The 20,358-nt window shown below is 44.9% G+C and overlaps 1 protein-coding gene across 4 annotated transcripts in view; it reads left to right on the plus strand.

The window, feature by feature from the left end:
• Positions 1 to 20,358, plus strand: part of VPS13B (vacuolar protein sorting 13 homolog B) — a 667,453-nt gene that overhangs the window by 488,980 nt on the left and 158,115 nt on the right. For all 4 annotated transcript variants that reach the window (XM_056124953.1, XM_056124949.1, XM_056124951.1 and 1 more), the window contains exon 34: positions 10,360 to 10,497. In XM_056124953.1, coding sequence (XP_055980928.1) covers positions 10,360 to 10,497 — 138 coding nt within the window. The remainder of the gene's footprint in view (positions 1 to 10,359; positions 10,498 to 20,358) is intronic.

The raw sequence follows: 20,358 nt of genomic DNA on the forward strand, positions 1-20,358 counted from the left end.
CCGGAGCGATAGCATGGGGCTGGAGCGATAGCACAGCGGTAGGGCAGGGCGTTTGCCTTGCACGCAGCCAACATGGCCGACCTGAGTTCGATTCCTCCGCCCCTCTCTGAGAGCCCAGCAAGCTACGGAGAGTATCTTGCCCGCAGGGCAGAGCCTGGCAAGCTCCCCGTGACGTATTCAATATGCCAAACACAGTAACAACAAAGTCCTCCCCCTATGGCTCCAGGTGTTGCCTTTCAAGCTAGAATGACTGAGGAGATCGTGGGGAAGAGAAGGAAGGAGTGAGCCAGATGCCAGATTTAGATGTGAAGCTAATTTGGCTGAACTGACATTGAATTTTAAGTGCATTTGATGGCTCTAGGTTCAGCCCCAGTTCAGTGTTCCAGCCTAGTAAGGAATCTGTGGACATTCGCCCCCGTGGCTCCCCTAAGTGAGACTCAGAGGAGAGACCTCAGAATGGCGGGGGTGCAGGCTGACTCACGGAGACCCCAGGTTTGCGTCTAGGCACTTACCTGGTCCCCAGACACTGCTGGGTGGCCCTTGCCTTCTGCGTTTCCTCACTACTGAACCCAAGTAACACCCCCGGCCGTCTAAGCACTGCTGGGGAAACACTTCCTTCTTCCCCGCAAGAAAGGAAAGGAAAACTCAAACTCCACTTCTTAGAAGGACCATAAAAGAACTGGAGAAAAATTTCAGGAACTTACTGAGCCAGTGACATTGCTTTTGCGTGTCTAGTGGTCCCGAAGCAATAGTCTCACAGTGACCTCTGTGACCGAAAATTGTCCTTCCATCTCTTGTGTCCAGCCCTCATCAGTTGCAGCTTCTGAAATGTGCCCTCAGGAGCTTCAGCCCAGATGTCAGATGTAAAGGCAGTCAGTCCAGGGACCCCCCCCCCCAACCACCACAACACACACACACACACACACACACACACACACACACACACACACACACTCACGCTTCCCTCTGCACCCCACCAAGCCTTGTTTGGTAGCACCTTCAAGTGTCATGGGCAGGGCCTAAAGGAGCTAAGATGCAAGACCCTCTTGTGACAGTTTGTCAGGGAGGTGAGGGAGAGGGGCCCTGGACTCTCACCCTTGGCTTAAGTCCTCTGTGGATGTCTCTCTTGCCCCCCAGTTTTCCCTCTGGTTAGCTGTGAATTCAACTTGATTTTACTTTTTTAAAAAATCTGTGTAACTGAAAGCCTGGTAACTCAGCATTTTCATTTGTTAATTCAAGCCTCATCTCTGCCTCTTCTTTGTTGAGGGGTCATATACCCAGACACCTTCATAGCGTGAGTGTCTGGCTTCTAGTCTTAAAAAGTGGGAAGAAGCCTATTTGGGCTTGCAGATTATTTAACTCCTCCATCCCTGTGCTGGCCAAATGTTTCTATGGGCTGGGAAGGGTTAGCGAATAATCTGGGTAATTGTCAGACCTGAAGTACAGGGATGTTGTCAGTTCTCAGGTTTCTCCTCAGTCAGAGCAATTTAATAAGGAAGGGGAAAAGTGAAAATTAGGATTTCAAGCCTCAGTAATTATTATTTTAAAAATTAAATAAGCTTACCAGTTTAAAGATCAAGATCAGGTACAGTTTCCACGAGTAAGCAAAGTTTTTAATTTTAACCGTTCCTATTACATACCTCTTAATTTAGATTAATGATGTAAACCGTGTTATTATTTACAAAAAGAGCAAACTAGGAAGGGTGAATATTTGGAAGAAGCCTGCAATGTGTGCACACGCATGCGCGCGCACGCACACACACACACACACACACACACACACACACTGCTGTTTTGTTTAGAGTTTGTGTTTAAGAAACAAAATAGTGACACCATGACAAGACCCATACAAATCACATTACACACTTTATATCATATTCTCAACAGTCCCACAATTTAATTATACCAATTTGGAAACATGGAAACTGGAATTCAGGGAGGTTCCAGTGAAAGAAACTAGGGCCCCCTAGGCCTGCCTGCCTCCAGGACTCCAGTTCTGGTCATTGTTGGACAGTTTCTCCCATTCTAAAGTTCTCGCGGTGCCCCTGTGGAACAGACATGAGAAAACAGCATGCACAGCAGGCCGTGTTCCATCCGTGCCGGCTCTGGGGCAAACTAGCGGCATAGCTCCTCTGGGAGACGATACCATGTCACCTGCCAGTTGTCCCGAAGAGTCCAGAGGTCCGTCCGTGGTTCTTTGCCCACCGTGTAGCTAGGGTGGGAGAGAAGCAAGCCTCGGCCACCGTCGCTTTGGTTCCGCTCAGCTGTGGCTGGCTTGAGTTTCTTCTAACCAGAATGGCATGTCATCGAAGACTGCAAAAGAGTGAATAAAACTTACCGTCTGTTGCTTCCTAAAAAAAGCAAATGGTAGAGCAAGTGGTAGAGTATACTGGATTCTCTGGAACTCATACATAGAGACAGAAATCAGTCTGGAAGACATTTAAACTCTGCTTCTTAAGAGCATCATCTAATCATCCTATTCATTCGCGGAGAATTTGTGATATTTTGATCAAAACCTACTCTCAGAAAGAAAACTCAGTGTCATATGCATTGGAGTAAAAGCTACTGAAATTGAACTCTGCAGAATTTTGGAGCACGTTAATTCTAATTAGACCTCATCCATCATGCTAAAATATGGTGTAATTTCAAAACTTGTTGATAGGGCCTCGGATATGGTACAGCAGGTTGGCTGCTTGCTTTGTGCTAGGTCAATCCCAGCCGGGCCCGTGGTTCCCCAAGCACTGTCAGGACTGATTCCTAAGCATCAAGTGAAGAGTCAGCCTTGGACATTGCTGGATTTGGATGACAAACCAACCCAGAGACAAAGGTACAGTCTGGGTGCATGCCAGTAGCCTTTTATCGGAACACTTGTTTACAGAGTTGTTCTTGTTTACAGTTGTTGGGGGCAGTCCATGTTCCAGTACCTTCATCACCAGTGTGCCCTTCCCTCCACCATTGTCCGCAGCTTCCTCCCTGCCCCCTGAGGCACATAAAATAACTTATTTTATATTGCTCGTGACAACAAAATGGCAAATGAAATGATCAAAACATAGTTCAGTAAAAGAAATTGTTCTGCCTCACAATGGTGTCATTGCAGTCATTGTCTGGGGGTTTCCTGAGCTGGTTGTTGCCAGTTGAGCCTTCTGTGTTACTGTTTTCACTTACTGAGCTTAGTGGGTTTCTGGCCCCCTTTTCCATCGGACTTGCTGTGCTCCTTCTGGGCTGTCTGGATCGTGGAATTTGGAGGTGTTGCGTGTTTATGGCCTTATACCCCAGGAACTATGGGACTTGGACAATTCTTTGGCATCTCTTGAGATTCGTCTTGAATGCCAAGTTAGGCTGTTAAGCTTAGGTGCTGCTTCTGTGTTCTGTTTAGCTGCTGAGACAGCAGGGTGCTCTTGTCTGTCAGCATGAGTGATCTGCTCCCTTTTTATTCTACTCGGCTTCCATAGTTTAATCAGATTTTAGTTTATTGTTTATCAACGAGTGTTTCATTTTATTTTTCCATATTTTAAGTATTTCAAATGATACAGCTGACTTCTTTAGATATTTGCCTATTGATTATTGAATAGTTCTTCAAGATAAGATAGAATCCTACAAAGGGCCTTTCTAATGACAGAGGCATAAGTATTTAGAATTTGGGTAGATAATCCTTTTTAGCCTACCCAGAGAAAAATACTATTTGTATGCCTCTTTCCACCATATGGGCTGGAGTGATAGCACGGCGGGTAGTGCGTTTTTGCCTTGTACCTGGCCGACCCAGGTTCAATTCCTTCGCCCCTCTCGGAGAGCCCAGCAAGCTACTGAGAGTATTTCGCCCACATGGCAAGCCTGGCAAGCTACCCGTGTCATATTCGATACACCAAACACAGTAACAAGTGTCACAATGGAAACGTTACTGGGCCGCTCAAGCAAAATGGAGAACAACAGGAGGACAGTGACAGTGATGACAGTGACCCACCATATGGGAGAATCCATTTATCCTCTTCCTGGTGGGGTGTTTATAAAGTAAAGAAAAACTCTACTTAGTTTTAAATGTCTTTAATGATAAGATTACTGCATTTTAATATTTATATTCTGTTTACATGCCTTTACTCTTTACTGTTTCTATATCAATTTTCTTCATTTAATAATTACGTGTTTCGGGGCTGGAGCAATAGCACAGCAGGTAGGGCGTTTGCTTTGCATGCAGCCGACCTGGGTTCTATTCCCAGCATCCCATATGATCCCCTGAGCACCGCCAGGAGTGATTCCTGAGTGCAAAGCCAGGAGTAACCCCTGAACACCGCCAGATGTGACCCAAAAAGCAAAAAAAAAAAAAAATTACGTGTTTGGGTCTAGAGTAGACTCCCAGAGCTCAGAGTGCCTGGCAAGCCTGTATCCATGAGTTCAGATCCCCGAAATCCAAACCCAATGAGCACAGACCCTGACCTGGAACCTTGCTGCCCAAGAGTCTCAGGGTCATCATTGCTGTCTGGCCACACCACAGCCAGGTGTGGGTATGTCCCACGCAAAGGTGCAACCCAAGGCTGGTGGTGTAAATGCCTAGTAAGCAGCACAGCTTAAAAAAAAAATTGTGCACCTGCCCAAAACACCATACAAATTCAGTGCAATGAATGGCATTTTTAGGGGCTTGAAATAAATAACATTAAATTTGAAAGGCATTTATAAACCTCACCCAAGTAGCAAAAAAAAGAAAGAAAGAAAGAAAGAAAGAAAGAAAGAAAGTGATTTTTTTTCCCTGACTGTAAACTATGTAGTAAAGGTACAGTAATCAAAATAGTGAGGTACTGGAATAAAGGTAGATTCTCAGCTGAGTGGAATAGAATTGCAAACCCAGATATAGCTGTCAGGGACAGAGACAGTTACTCTTTGGCACAGATGCCGAAGGCTGAAGTGGAACAGTGAGAGTCTCTCCAGCAGTCGGTGCTGAGGAACCTGCCGTAGTGCCCCGTGGAAATGAAAATGAAACTTGCTCCTAACTAACAGCATGCATGAAAGCTAATTCAAGGTGGGTCAGAGACCTCAAATTTGAACCAGATCCATCCAATATGTCCAAGAAGACACAGGCAGAGCTCTCCGTGATACTGACTTCAGGGGCATCTTCCATGATTCTGGCAAATAAGTGGAAGTGAAGATAAACAAGCAGGACAATAGCAAACTTTAACACGTTTCCCAACGGTGAAAGAAGTGAGGACTAGAATAAAAGATGCTGTCTGGGTGGGAAAAAATATTCACTAACCATACATCAAAGGGCTAATACACAAAAAGCCAATCCCATCTCAAATTGAGGAGAAGAGCTGAACAGATACTTCCGTAAAGAAGACAGGATGCCAGTAGGTATGTGAAAGCAGTACTCTGCATGGCTTACCATCACAAAAAATGGAAAATCAGAATAATGAGTTATGTAACCTCACATCGGTGAGGATGGAACATTTAAAGAAGACCATCAACAGCCAGTACTGATAGAGTGTGGTAAAAGAGAAACTATTGGTGGAACTGTCCCCTGGTTCAACAGTATGGAAAACAGTATGGACGATTCTCAAAAAATTAGAAATTGAGCTCCCATTTGACCCAACAATACCAGTCCTAGGAATATATACCAGAGAGGCAAAAAAGTATAGTCAAAATTACATCTGCACTTGTATGTTTTTTGCTGCACTGTACACAAGAGTCTCCTGCCCCCACGCCTGGCTGTCCTCGCCGGGGCCCCTTGGAGGGGGGTGGGTTGAGTTTCCCTCCCTGCCCCGAGCAGAGCTCCAGCAGCCGAAGACCTCCAGAACCAGCCACCACCATGCTGAGACCACTCTCCTCACACACATGAAGGTACTAGCAGAGGAACAAAGGTATGCGGTCCCAGGACTGAGATCTCCAAGCCTGCTTGGATTGGGGCTGAGCATCCTCCACCCAGATCCTCCATCTTCCAGTAGGCAGGGGTCACACCCACCAACTGGCCCCCTGGCGCCGTGTAATCCCATCAACAGCCAAGACCTAGAGACTATAAAACCCAGCTTCTGGAAGCGCATGGCCGCATTTGCGGCCGCATGACATCTTATTATCTCATTCTTACTTTGGACAACCAGGCAGGCTACCAAGTGTAAACTGCCCACATGGCAGAGTCTGGCAAACTCCCCGTGGCATACCCAATATGCCAAATACCAGTAACAATGATGGGTCTCATTCTCCTAACCCTGAAAGAGCCTTGAATATGGCACTTTTTAAAATCTCAGGGCTAGGACGAAGGAGATGTTACTGCGGCCTGCTCGAGGCAATCGACCAACAACAGGATGATTGTGATCATGATCATTCACAATAGCCAAAATCTGGAGGGGAAAAACAAACCCAGTGCCCGAGAACAGATGACTGGTTAAAGAAACTTTGGTACATCTACACAATGGAATACTATGCAGCAGTTAGAAAGGATGAAGTCATGAAATTTGCAAACAAGTGGTTCTACATGGAAAGTATCATGCTAAGTGAAATGAGTCAGAAAGAGAGGGACAGACACAGAAAGACTGCACTCCTCTGGGGAATATAAAGTAACAGAATGGGAGATGAACACCCAAGAATAGTTGAGATAAGTACCAGGAGGTCTGCTCCACAGCTTGGAAGCCAGCAGCATGTGCTGGGGGAAAATGCAGCTCAGATAGAGAAGGGAACACCAAGTAAAGGGTGTTTGGAGGACTCGCTCGGGATGGAGACACACGCTGAAAGTAGACTATAGACCGAACACGATGGTCACTCAATACCTCTATTGCAAACCACAGCACCCTAAAAGAAAGAGAGAGCAAAAGGGAATGCCCTGCCATAGAGGTGGGGCGGGGTGGGGCCGTGGGAGGGGAAGCGCTACTGGGTTCATTGATGGTGGAGAACGGGCACTGGTGGAGGGATGGGTACTTGATCATTGTATAACTGAAACCCAAACACAAAAATATATAAGTCTATAACTGTACCTCATGGTGTTTCACTAATAAAAATAAAATAAACATTAAAAAACAAAAAACAGTATAGAAACTACCCCCCCCCCGAAAAAAAAACATTGACAGTTGAGCTCACATATAGCCCAGCAAGTCCACATCTTAAGAACACAATTATCGTCATTCAGAAAATATATGTTTGCTCCTCTGTTCATTGCGACTCTGTTCACAATAGCCAAGATGTGGAAACATCCAGGTGCCTAAGAACAGGTGAGCAGGTAAAGAAGCTGTGGCTGATGGTCCAAAAACACACTGCAGAAAAGCCATCTGCACTCCCGTGTTCACTGCAGCACTATTCACAGTAGCCTGAATCTGGAAACAACCCGACTGCCCAAGAACAGATGAGTGGGTAAGGAAACGATGGCACTTATACACAATGGAGCACTCCACAGCTTAGGGAAAATGGAATCATATAAGTTGGTTACACGTTGATGGCCATGGAGAATGAGCATCACATCAATAAGTGAGATGAGTCAGAGTGAGAAGGACAGAAATAGAATGATAGCACTCATTTGTGGGGTCTCTTTTTTAAAGTGCAGGTTGTGAATAATAACCAATGACAGGGGAAACAAGGGGCCATGGTGACTGGTCCATGGTGTGAAGCTTGTCACCAGGTGGGAGGGCAATTGGGTGTGCATTTAGAACTCATAAGGGACCATATGACAATAATAGTTGGAAACGATAACTGAATAAAAACTGGGTGCTGAAAGAAGTAAAAATATTTGCACGGTAACCGTACACTAACAGTATTGCCAACAACAGTGCCTAAAAGGAAAAGGAGAGGGGAGGGGTGATTCAATTTAAAAAAAAAAATTCAAAGAACTGTGGACCTGCAAAGGAATACTACTCAGCTCTGAAAAGATAAAATGCTGGAATTTTCTACTGTGGGAATGGAACTGAGGAAGAGATCATGCTGAGCAAAGGGAGTCAAAGAAGGAGAACAGATGCTGGTTCGTTCATTTGTGGGGTCCAAAGAAACATGGCATGGGAACAGTCATCACACAGTGATGACAGTGTGTCTAGAGAAGAACTGAGCTTGCTGAGTGTGTGTGGGGGGGGGGGGTGGAGTGGGGGGGAGGCCGGTGGGGGAGAGGGCCCTGGAGGCAGGTGGAGGGACGCCGAGACTCTGGTGGCTGGTGTGGCTTGGCGGCATTGTGTTTCAAAAAAACATTCATGCTAATAGACGGTCAATAATAGTGGCTAAATTTTGTAAAAAACTGTTTCTTAATGAGAGCACCACAACGAGGCCACGTGCGTAGACCTCACCACAACACCACCATCAGCTGCACCAAAGGGAAGGAGAGGCAAGGAGAGATTTAAAAAAATAATTCAGGGGCTGGAGAGATAGCACAGCGGGTAGGGCATTTGCCTTGCACACGGCCGACCCGGGTTCAATTCCCAGCATCCCATATGGTCCCCTGAGCACCGCCAGGAGTAATCTCTGAGTGCATGAGCCAGGAGTAACCCCTGTGCATTGCCGGGTGTGACCCAAAAAGCAAAAAAAAAAAAAAATTTTAAAAAAATAATGATTCAGGGGCCTGGAGTGATAGCACAGCGGGTAGGGTGTTTTCCTTGCACACAGCCGACCTGGGTTTGATTCCCTACATCCCATATGGTCCCCTGAGCACTGCCAGGAGTCATTCCTGAGTGCATGAGCCAGGAGTAACCCCTGTGCATCACCAGGTGTGACCCAAAAAGCAAAAAATAAAATAAAATTAATGAATAATATTAATTGCTTATCTTAGCCTCTGTCCGTTTTCTACCAGTATCAGTATTGACGTTAGAAACTTTCCTATCCTTTGTGTTTTACTGATCTTAGTTTTACCATTTTTTATATTTCCTATTCATAGCTCTATGTCGATTCATCTCTGTGCATTTTTTTATCCCTTGGGCCTGTTTTCTTTGTTCAGTCATTGCTTTCTCCCTGCACTGTGTTCTCTTCAAAATGGGGGCCCCCGTGTAGGTTACTTAACTAGTAAGAGCTTAACATAGCACCTTCCTTGGTAACTGCTTCCTGACGCTGGCTTCATAGATGAGACTGCAACCAGCCGCGGAGGTGCTGACAGGGGAGCTGCTTCCTACTCTGTGATCACAGATATCCCTGCAGACTCTTGTGTCCTTCCGCCAGATCTGTTTTGTGTGAAAGCAGGAGCTGTGGCTACTCAGCAGTGGATCTATGCCACATATCCGCACCACTCTCAAGTCCACCGTCATATACAAAGAAAATGCACGTACTTGGTGTTTGATCTTGACCACATAGATCTAACGTCGCCATCAATTGCTTTCAGTCTTTTCTTTGAAAGCACATAAAGGTTCATATGTGCCAGATTTCATAAGGATCACATGATAAGGTCAAGAAATACAAATACCAACACAGAATTTATATGCCCGATTCACATGTGACAGTGATACTCTCTGACCATATGTTGAGTATAACGCACTGTATGTAAATGCTATTCTTGAAAGCGATCCAATCAATAAATCCTAAAATAAATAACACTTTAATAACACGGTTCAAATAGACTGAAAATGGAATAGATGGACTCTGTGGCAAGAACATCCCTATAAAATTGACATTCAGAGGCCATTAAAACACAGAGAGTCAAACAATCCTGAAACTAAAGAAAAACTGTGAATATTTAGAAGTTTTTTAAAAGCCTACGGAAATGTATGCCAAGATACAATAGTTGTTTTACTTAAAGAGCTCTTGCAATAGAAACTGTGCATTGCCAAGCATGAAAGGGCAAATTTGACTTGCCATCACCAAGACCTGAAAATTACTTTTGAAACAATATACAATATTAACCAGAAAAAAAAGCTTAAAACATCACAGTATTTAATAGAAAGGTCAGAACAGGGGGAAAATGTCAGATTTTAATCAAAATTGGGCCCATTAGAAATTGTCTCATTTTTATCCCTCAAGTAGGTTATGGGAAGGCTACTAGAGTCAACTTCAAAAGCCTCACAGTAAGAAGTGGTGGTAATGTCAGTAAAACACAGAAGCAGATCAAATAACCCCTAAGTAGTGCTAATCCTCTGCATCTTTGAACTTGTACATGCCTTCTCTTAAGCTGAAAGGTCACCCTTTCTTTTTTAATTTGTTTCCAGCTTCCCATTCAAAAAAAATCCAGTGAATCCAACTGTTGCTGGCTCTTCAGGAGCCCAGAAAGTTTACCTTCTCTCAAAGATGAGGGAGGGAGGGGTCATATCTGAACTGACTCTGTTGCTCTTTGGCCTGGAGGACGTAGTTTTAGCATCCTCCCTTGCTCAGACCAGTGACGGTTGCACACAACTCTTGAAACTTGCTTATTTCTCAGCTCAGTCTCTTCCACCAAACTGAGATGTTTGCCATGTAATGAGTGTTTTTATTCTGTCCCTTTAGATCCTGGGAAGACTCTGCCAGAAGCCCTTGATTACTGCACAGTTTGGCTACAGACAGTGCCTGGAGAAATAGACAGCAGAAGTGGAATTCCACCCTCCCTTATAACGCTGCAAATCAAAGACTTCCTTAACGGACCAGGTAAGATGGTCGCCCTGCAAATGCGCGCACCTTACTCAGGTGAATGAAAGGGGAATAGAGCCTACTGATGGTAGGCTCTGCAGCTGCCATTGTAGAGATCAAAAGGCAAATATCAGTATGCTTTTAAAATTACCTTTAGTTTGTGAAAATGGATGTCATTTAAAGGATATTTGACTAGAAATGAAAGATTTAAGATTTTCTTTCTACTTTTTGACTGTGGGTTGTGTCTGTGTTATTAATCTGGAAAGTGTAAAATCGGTGGATGAGGGAAGGAGGAGGGGATGGAGAAAGGAAAGGGAAAAGGAAGGAATGGGGGCTGGCTGGTTGGATGAGTGGGTGAATGGTAGATAAATGGATGGGTGGTTGATAGATGGATGAGTGGATAGATGGGTAGATGGATAAAGTCCAACGTAGACATATATAACCTGGTATACATTGATGTGACTAGGTTGTTAAACATTTATTTCAAATGCTTAGAAAACTGCTTGAGACATATAGAACAGTAGATATTAGATACAGATGTTAAGATGCATTGAGTGGACTGGAAATAACAGGAGGAGCCTGGTACAGAGTCTTGGGCACTTTGTTAATGTAATGTGCCAACTGTACGTCAAAACCATGAATGCTGACACTGTTGTAAACATGTGACCTAAACCGTGATAGTCAAAGAATTTTTCATTGAAAGAAACAAAAATATATTTGGTGTAGCACAGCGGGTAGGACGTTTGCCTTGCACACGGCCAACAGGGTCGACTCAAGTTCGATTCCTCTGCCCCTCTCGGAGAGCCTGGCAAGCTACCGAGAGTATCTCGCCCACACGGCAAAGCCTGGCAAGCTACCCGTGACGTATATGCCAAACACAGTAACAAGTCTCACAATGTTACTGGGCCCGCTTGAGCAAAATCGATGAACAACGAGAGGACAGTGACAGTGACATATTCATTAAATTAAACATATAGACCCCAAACTAAACATATAGTCATTCCTATTTTATGACTAAGGAAGTCATTATTTTAAAAAATGAAATCAATTGCCCACATTCAAAATGTCTTGGCTCTGAGCTTCTACACTCCACTGAATGTAGGTAACTAAAGATTTCTCCACGTTCTCCTCCTCCTTGTTCTTCCTGCTCTAGTCCGCCTTCCACCTTCTCACGTTGCTCTTTTTCTTTTAATTATTCTTCCCGCGGCTTAGTAAGAGTGTAACTATTGAGCAGAAATGCCCACATTTCAGGTTTTCCTTTGTTTATACTTGCAGTTCTTCGGAACTTATCATCGGAAAAATACCAGTTCCTTCATTCTAAAATAAAACAGGCCCGAGAGGCAGTACCAGGCTTAGGGTGCTCTCCTTGCTGTACCTCACAGCCACACCGCCCCACAGCCTTGCCGATATGCTGGGAGGCCCCCACACACTGCCCAGGGGGGCCTGGAAACCCACAACACCCCAGGACTGTAGCAACACAGTCCTTGGACCTTTACTTTGAATTGTCTACCCCACCCCCTCAACCTGGTGAGTAGCTGGGAAGGTCTCAGGCTTCCTGAATACTGCCTGGCACTCCCCCACAGGGAGTTACAACAGGGATGTTCCTGTCATAAGGTCTCGAGAGGGGTGAAAAGTAGCCCTGTGTGGACAAGTCACCTTGTGGCAGGCCAGTGAACTCAAGATCCACCACTGCTGCTGGCAGGGCGAGCTGCCAGTCCTGTCCAGAGTAAACATGTAAAATCCTCCGCTCTGCTGTTGCAGACCAGTTCCCAGCTTCTTTCACCTTTGGGGCATTTGTTACTCCCCTGCTGTGTATCTTTGTATCCCAAGTCGGTGTGAGGTTGGAATGTACCCACAACACCCAAAGAGTAGGCATTTGTAAATCACAGTGCTTTAAAGAAAAAAACAAAACAGTAGATCACATTTCCTTGTACCATGATCACCTTTGACCCCAGGAAGGAAAAGGTCAGAGAAGGAAAGAAATTGAGGGGGAAGCAAGAAGAGGAGAGAGGGAAGTAATGGGGGAGCAGGAGTCGGGGCCACCCACGGGCAACCCACGGGCACACAGAGCATGTGGGAGTGTGACGGTACCTTACAGCCAAAGCACACCTCAACAACAATGAGAACACAACGCGGGTGTGAAATGTGCCTGGTGAGGTGACAGGCCCGGGAGGGTCAGGAGCGCGTGGAGCCCGGGGATACAGAAGAGGGAAGTTGACAGAGCTGGTGGGATTGGCGTTGAAGTGTTGTAGGCCTGACTCGTCTATCAGCAGCTTCACAAATCACTGCTCCTTGATCATTGTCACTGTCACTGTCCTCCCGTTGTTCATCGATTTGCTCGAGCGGGCCCAGTAATGTCTCCATTGTGACAGTTGTTACTGTGTGTGGCATATCGAATATGTCACGGGCAGCTTGCCCTCCCCAAAAAAAAGACTAAAAATAAAGCCTCTGCTGGCCCAGTTCTTCTTAAGCTTGTTTCTATAGTGCAGGTATTTGAACTACTTGAAGAGCTGTTCCTAGTCTTAGGATGTAAACATGGAGGGTTTTTTGTTGTTTTTCTCTGCTAACTTCCCTTCCGTTCCCCTGCCTCACACTTTGGAAAGCTCAGTCTCCGGTTGGGGCCTACCGGTTTCTTTTCTGTGGACCTCAGCTGTCCCTTTGTTTTCTTGCTTCACTGAGCACCTCTGAGGAAGATCCTGCAGCATTTTCCTTCTTCTGACTTAATAAATTCTCTTAAGGTGAGCTCCTCTGGGTGCGTCCCCATTGTGGCAATGTGCATGTTTCACACTGAGTATCTTCCAGCTGAGTATGTGTCCTCATACACAGTCTCCTTGACTGTTCCTCTGTTGTTGAGACTCAGGTTGTTTTTAGACACTGGCTCTAGGAACAGCGCCACAGCCAGTAGGTGTGCTTAAGCCTTCTGGATGAGTGGTTTTGTATCTGGGCAGTTGACCCCAAGCTGTGCAATTTCTGGATCCTATTGGAGTGCTAACCTTTCGAGAGTTTTCTGTACTTCATATTACCTAAGAGAAGATGAGTCAGATCTCCACCCCACCAACCATGAGTGGGGGTTTCTTTTTAACTGCATCCCCCTTAACATGGCTGTTACCTGTCTTTGATATTGGGCAATCTCATCAATGTGAGAAGAGATCTTGTCATTTTGACATGCATTCCCTCAGTAATCAGTGATCATGAGCACTTTTTCATGGGCCTTTTGTCCATCTGTATTTCTTCCTTGGGGAAGAATCTATTTAACTATTTGCCCCAGGTTTTGATGGGCTCATAAGACATCTGTTACAGTTACTGAGAATCAAACTCTAGATATTTGGGGGCACAGGAGAGGGAAATGTTACAAGGGATGTGGGTTCGGTTTTGTTCTCTTGGGGATGGCAGGTGGGCACACCTGGGGGTATGTAGGACCTGTTCCTGACTCTGCTCAGGGATTTCTCCAGTGGTCCTCGGAACTATGGGGTGTCATAGGACCGTTTGGTGTCAGAGAGAAAACCCAGACCTCCCACAGGCAAAGCACAGAGTAAGTCCTTTGAACTCTCTTTCCTGACCAGGATGGGGTTTTTTTGAGGATTTTTTTTGCAGTGTTTTCATTGTGAAAATCAGTTATATTGTCCAGTGACTGCTTTCAGTTTTCAAAGTCGAAAAGATTTTCATCAAGAGTACTTTTGTTAATAGCTGAGATCAGCACCAGGAGGATTACTCCATAGCTTAGAGGCCAGCCGGGCATTCTAGGGGAAAGGGCAGCTCAGATAGAGAAGGGAGCACCAAATAAAGGGTTTTGGGAGGATCCTCCCAGGAGGGTAGATGCATGTTGAAAGTAGACTATAGACCAAACATGATTGCCACTCAGTGCCTCTTTTGCACACCACAACACCCAAAAGGAGAGAGAGAACACAAGGGATTGCCCTGCCACAGAGGCAGGGTGGGATGGGGGAGGGCGGATGGGGGTGGGAGGGATATTATCCATGGTGGTGGAAAATGGGCACTGGTGGAGGGATGGGTATTTGATCATTGTATAATCGAAACCCAAGCACAAAAAATTGTAAATCTAAAAAAAAAAAGAGTACTTTTGTTTATTCAAATACTTCCGGGAAGATTTGTTTTATTATTTTCTTGTTTGGGGGTCATACTCAGTGGTGATCAGGGATCAGTCTTGGTGAGGCTTGGTGGGGGACCGACCATACGGGTTGCCAGGGATCAGCACACGGGAAGGTAATGTGTCAGCTTTGTGGGAGTCCACTAACATGCTCCCTAAAAGCCTGCAGCTGTTCCAGAATTTACTGTCTTAGGGGGAAAATGACCTTACTATGAGCAACTTCTTTTATAAAGTAGATCAGATATTATTCTATAGGACTTTTATTTTCTGTATGTATCCCACCATATACTCAGAGTATCACTATATATTAATTTCAAGATCATTAGGAATAATAGGGCACATTTAGCTATTTTGGCCATAGGAATGTACCAGAGATTTTCAGCAATTCAAGACAATCTCACTTTTCCCAGATTTTAAATAATAGTACACTGAGAAATATGGTCTGTGTCAAGATTGGAGCAAGAAGCAAGCTTCTGCCTTATACTATTCTCCAGTATAATTTACTTCCTTTGAAAACATGTTAGATTATAATAATGTTATTATATCACGGTCATGGTCCTCCCGTTGTTCATCGATTTGCTCGAGCGGGCCCAGTAACATCTCCATCATGAGACTTGTTGTTATTGTGTTTGGCATATCGAATACGTCACGGGTAGCTTGCCAGGCTCTGCTGTGTGGGCGAGATACTCTCGGTAGCTTGCCGGGCTCTCAGAGAGGGGCGGAGGAATCGAACTCAGGACGGCCATATTGGCCGCTTGTAAGGCAATGCCCTACCGCTGTGCTATCGCTCCAGCCCAATAATAGTTACAAATTCATTGCTATTCATCTTTTGCTCCAATTAATTTTCTCTATATGCACATCTATCATTCCCAAGCCATATTGCTGGTCACATTCCTAAAGTTGTATCTTCTCATTTTACCTTTTATTACTCTTAAAGTTCTACAACTGATACAAGGCATAACCCTGAGGAAGTACTGATTATACTGATTATATAACCAAGCCAAATAGATTTCCTTCATAAAGGTACAAGCTTACCAGCTTTTGAATTCAGTTCATCAGGTTTAGTTACCTCACTTTATGAATAAGATGATACAAAAACTGCTCTCTAGCATTATTTTAAGGAAAGGAATTCAAGTTCTTGGGTATTTCTTTTCTTCCTCTGTTCAGTAACAGTATTTTTTGTTTGGTGGCACCATCCAGTGGTACTCAGGGCTGACTCCTGGCTCTGCACTCAGAGATGACTGCAGATGGGGCTAAGGGGACCATAGCGGGGGACCGGGGATTGAACCCCGGGTGTACGCATGAAAAGCAAGCACCCTACCTGCTGTAGTATCTCTGTGGTCACAACCAACCATCTTTTTGAGCAAATGCTAACTCCCAGCTTCCCATCACGGCTCCTTCTGAGCTGTCTTGGCCCCCCGCTTCCCCGAGCAGAGGCAACCATCGTACCCATTAGCAAGGTCAGTGGTTGGCGAAACCTGGGAAACAGCAGCTACCAGAAACCCACTAGCAAAATATCTCCAGCAGGTGATAGATTAGTTGGAACAAATTGGAACCATCGCAGCTCAGCAATCCTGATTTCTTTCAAGCTGTTTTGAAAATGTCGTCATTCCAGTACTCGGCCTAAGCCCTGCGGAACCGTCCACAGCAGGTTAATTCGAATCATATGATGTGTCACTGCCCCCAGCTGACATGAGCTCTGTTCCATGTGTGAAGCCATAATAAATCCATTCCCAGCCGAGGAAAATTCCCCGTGCGAAGGTGAACTAATCCGGGCCTCACACTGGCGTGCTCGGCCGCCCTAATTGAAAGCAGGACACCTGTTCTCCGCACGGTCGGTCTGTGCAGGGGAAATTAGCAGGAGAGCAGATCCTCAGATATTGGAAAACCATCCGCGCTGCTTGCAAAGCCAGCTTCCTCTGTGAGCTGCTCGGTGTGACATCATACAGAAACCTAGGAATGTGCCCACTTGAGCCCAGTTTAAAAATTCTATTAGCCGTAGGATTTCTTAACTTTGAAATGGGAATTTTTTTTTAATTTAATGAGAGCTGACACCTGAGAAGAACTGGAAGGGGTGCAGATTTTTCTAATTAACTCATGGTCATTTGCAAAAACATTTGAGCTCCCTGGTAGTTTTTCTTTTTTTTTTTTTCATTTCTCTTTTGTAGACACATTTTTGAACACTGTCACCAGAGTCATGAAGTGACATTTAAATGACCGCCAAGGAAAAAATAAATGCCAGATTAGAACGGTCCCACATCTTTCATTTTATTGTGAATTAATTTACCACATCTATATGTAACATGCTTTTATCACAAGGTTAGAACTGTAACTTCACATTGATTTCAGTGTATGGATCTGGTGTCTCAGTTGAAATATACAGCCATGGATTTTTTTTCTCACTTTGTTAGTCTCTCCAGGTTGAAACTTTTTCAGATTAGCTTATCTATGTAGTTTTTTTGTTAATTTGCCTTTAAAAAATTTATTTGACTTTCGGGACTCCACACCGGGCTGTGGGGCTTGTGAGAGCCCTCCCCACCTCAGGGGACCCAGCCCAGGCATACAGCCTCCACTGTCCAAGCCCCGCCACGCTCCAGTCCGCTTTCTGGACCACGCGGCCTCGAAGCAAAGCTACCCCACGTCATATTATAAGACTCTTCCTACCCATTTATGCCTCTCGGAGAGCCCAGCAAGCTGCTGAGCGTATCCTGCCTGCCCGGGCAGAGCCTGGCAAGCTCTCCGTGGCATACTCGACATAGCAAATACGGTAACGACAACAGGACTCATTCCCCTGACCCTGAAAGAGCCTCCAATCACTGGGAAGAGACGAATAAGAAGAGGGAGCTAAAATCTCAGGGCTGGGAAGAGTAGAGACATTACTGGCGCCTGCTCGAGTAATTTGATGATCAATGGAATGACAGTGATACACTGACAGTGATTTGACTTTCAGTTGGTTTTGATTCTATTTAGAAAACAGTTTCTTTCTCCCTCTCTTTCTGTCTCTCTGTCTTTCTCACTGACTCTCTCTCTTTTTGGGGGGGTATGTATTCACTTCTTTATGGATTGCAATGATTTTAACTTGTCATCTTCATGATGTGACTCAGCCTTTTTTTGAATCTGAACCACCGTCTTTAAGTCTGCAGTTGTCAGGCTGCATCTTGGATATGAAAGTCTCTGTCAGTAAATTTTATCATTATAATTCCAAAGGTGAAATTGCTTCTTACTAGATTATTCACAGATGTATATTAAGATATTGTTTACATAACTATAAGCCTGGAAGTAATACAGTATGTTGACATTTATTAGATATATTCGTTGTGAAGTTTACATATTGTAATACAATTGCCATTTTAGCAGTAGTTAACATCTGTATGATGTTGCTTAATTATATTTCTTTGTAGTGGGAATAATTATCATCTACTTGCTTAAAATACCATTTACTTTGGTTTATATGTATGACTATAATAGAAAGTTTCATTTTTAACCATAAATATGTACATTTTGAAAAAAATTTTAGATTTTAGGTCACACGCATCAGTGCTCTGGGCTTATTCCTGGCTCGGCACTCAGGGATCACTCCTGATGGGACCCAAGAGACCTGATGGGGTGCCAGGAGACCACACCTGGCCCGCTGTGCTATCTTGGCCAGTTCCCATTTTGAAATTTTTTTTCTCGTTGAATTCTGTTTTTCTGTTATTAATTACTTCCTAGAGATGAATTCAGACATATTGTTAAGGTGACTGATTCAAGGTAATTAAGACACTAGGAAAGATACCCAAAATAGCTCCTTGACATTTTCAGGCTTGGAAAATGAAGACTAGGTGATTCGATGTTTCAAAACAAAAAAAGGCATTTTAAGTTAGTGTGGGAGCTGGTTTGGTATCACAGTACCATCCAATGAAGGCTCTTTATTTTTTAAAATTTTTTTTTATTAGTGAAACACCACGAGGTACAGTTATAGACTTATAAATTTTGTGCTTGGGTTTCAGTTATACAGTGATCAAGTACCCATCCCTCCACCAGTGCCCATTCTCCACCACCACGGGTCCCAGCATCCCTCCCACCCCCCAACCCCCAATCCCACCCTGCCTCTGTGGCAGGGCATTCCCTTTTATTCCCTCTCTCTCTCCTTTCGGGTTCTGTGGTTTGCAAGAGAGGCACTGAGTGGCAATCATGTTTGGTCTATAGACTACTTTCAGCATACTTCTCCCATCCTGGGAGGATCCTCCCAACACCCTTTATTTGGTGCTCCCTTCTCTATCTGAGCTTCCTTTTCCCCTAGCACGTGTGGCTGGCCTCCAAGTCATGGAGCAAAATTCCTGGTATTCGTCTCGGCCATTCCTGGGTGTTAGTCTCCCATTATGTTACTTTATGTTCCCCAGATGAATGCAATCTTTCTGTGTCTATCCCTCTCTTTCTGACTCATTTCTCTTAACATAATACTTTCCATGTATTACCACTTGTATGTAAATTTCATGGCTTCATCTTTTCTGACAGCTACATAGTACTCCATTGTGTAAATGTACCAAAGGTTCTTTAACCAGTCATCTGTTCTCGGGCACTCAGGTTTTTTCCAGATTCTGGCTATTGTAAAGAGTGCTGCAATGAACAAATAAGTGCAGATGTCACTTCGACTATACTTTTTTGCCTCACTGGGATATATTCCCAGGAATGGTTATATATCCACTGTTAACTAGGTGCTGGGTCAAATGGGAGCTCAAATTCTAATTTTTTGAGAATCAGCTCTTTAAATCTTCCTCGAACACTTGCCTTTCATACAGCCAGTCAGGTGAGATCTCTGGCACAACATGGTCCCCTGAGCACTGCTGGGAGCCACCCCCCACCTTCAAGCTTAGCACCTGTGTGGACATGGGCATAGCTCAAAACCCCTCACCCACATTTAAAAAAAAATAAGTCTTTCTTAAAGGTTCTGTCTTCTGTGGGACCTCTAAGGGACGGTCCTTGATTGGCAGGAGAAGCTAAGGGTTCTCCCTAGGGTGGCAGGTGGTACAGAAGTTAAATCAAGAGACCTTGATTTCTCTCTTGGTCTTGCTCTGACTGGCTTCTATGCATGAGAGATAAGGGGGAGGTAACAGGGGCGTGTCTTGAGGAGCATGAAGTACCCTAAAGCAGAAGAGAAACAATATCCCCTGACTTCTGGGGCCCTAAAAGTTCCAACCCTGCCAACATTCAGCCCCCGCCCTTCCCAACTACCTCTGGGCCTTCCTTCCTGAACCTTCTCTGCAGTTCCCGCCGAGGCCTCTTTTATACTCAGTTCCTGAATACTCCACCTGGTTTTGAGTCATTGTCCGACTCGGGCTGTTTTTCATCCTCTTATTATACAGGTTTAGTTATTCAAAGTTCGCCCAGATTGTGTTCCATGAAGCCATTTTCCTCCCTCTTTCTGTCCATCCCTCGAGTTTAGTCCTCAGACAGGCAGCTGCCCCTGCCAGTGAGAGTGTTATTCCGTCCATGTCCTCTCACCATTTTCCTGTCACCTTTGAGCCTCCTCCTCCGCCGCCATCCCCCATGAAATCTTTTAGTTTGCCTTTTGAAGCGGTCCTCTGGGTCGCCTCTGCCTCCTCAGGCTGGGTTTCCACCCTGATTCCTTTCTCACGGCGTTTCCCAGCAGCCCTCCCTGTGGACTCCCCTTTGGCCCATTAATTCTGTTCCCGTTGCCCTTGCCTGGTCAGCGTGGCCCTGCCAAACTCCAGAAGCCACAGCACATGCCTCTCTCCACTACTCTCAGTCACCAGCCTTCTCTAGAAACG

The sequence above is a fragment of the Sorex fumeus genome, unplaced genomic scaffold, assembly GCF_029834395.1.
Source record: "Sorex fumeus unplaced genomic scaffold, SorFum_2.1 ptg000053l, whole genome shotgun sequence".
NCBI classification, from domain to species: domain Eukaryota; kingdom Metazoa; phylum Chordata; class Mammalia; order Eulipotyphla; family Soricidae; genus Sorex; species Sorex fumeus.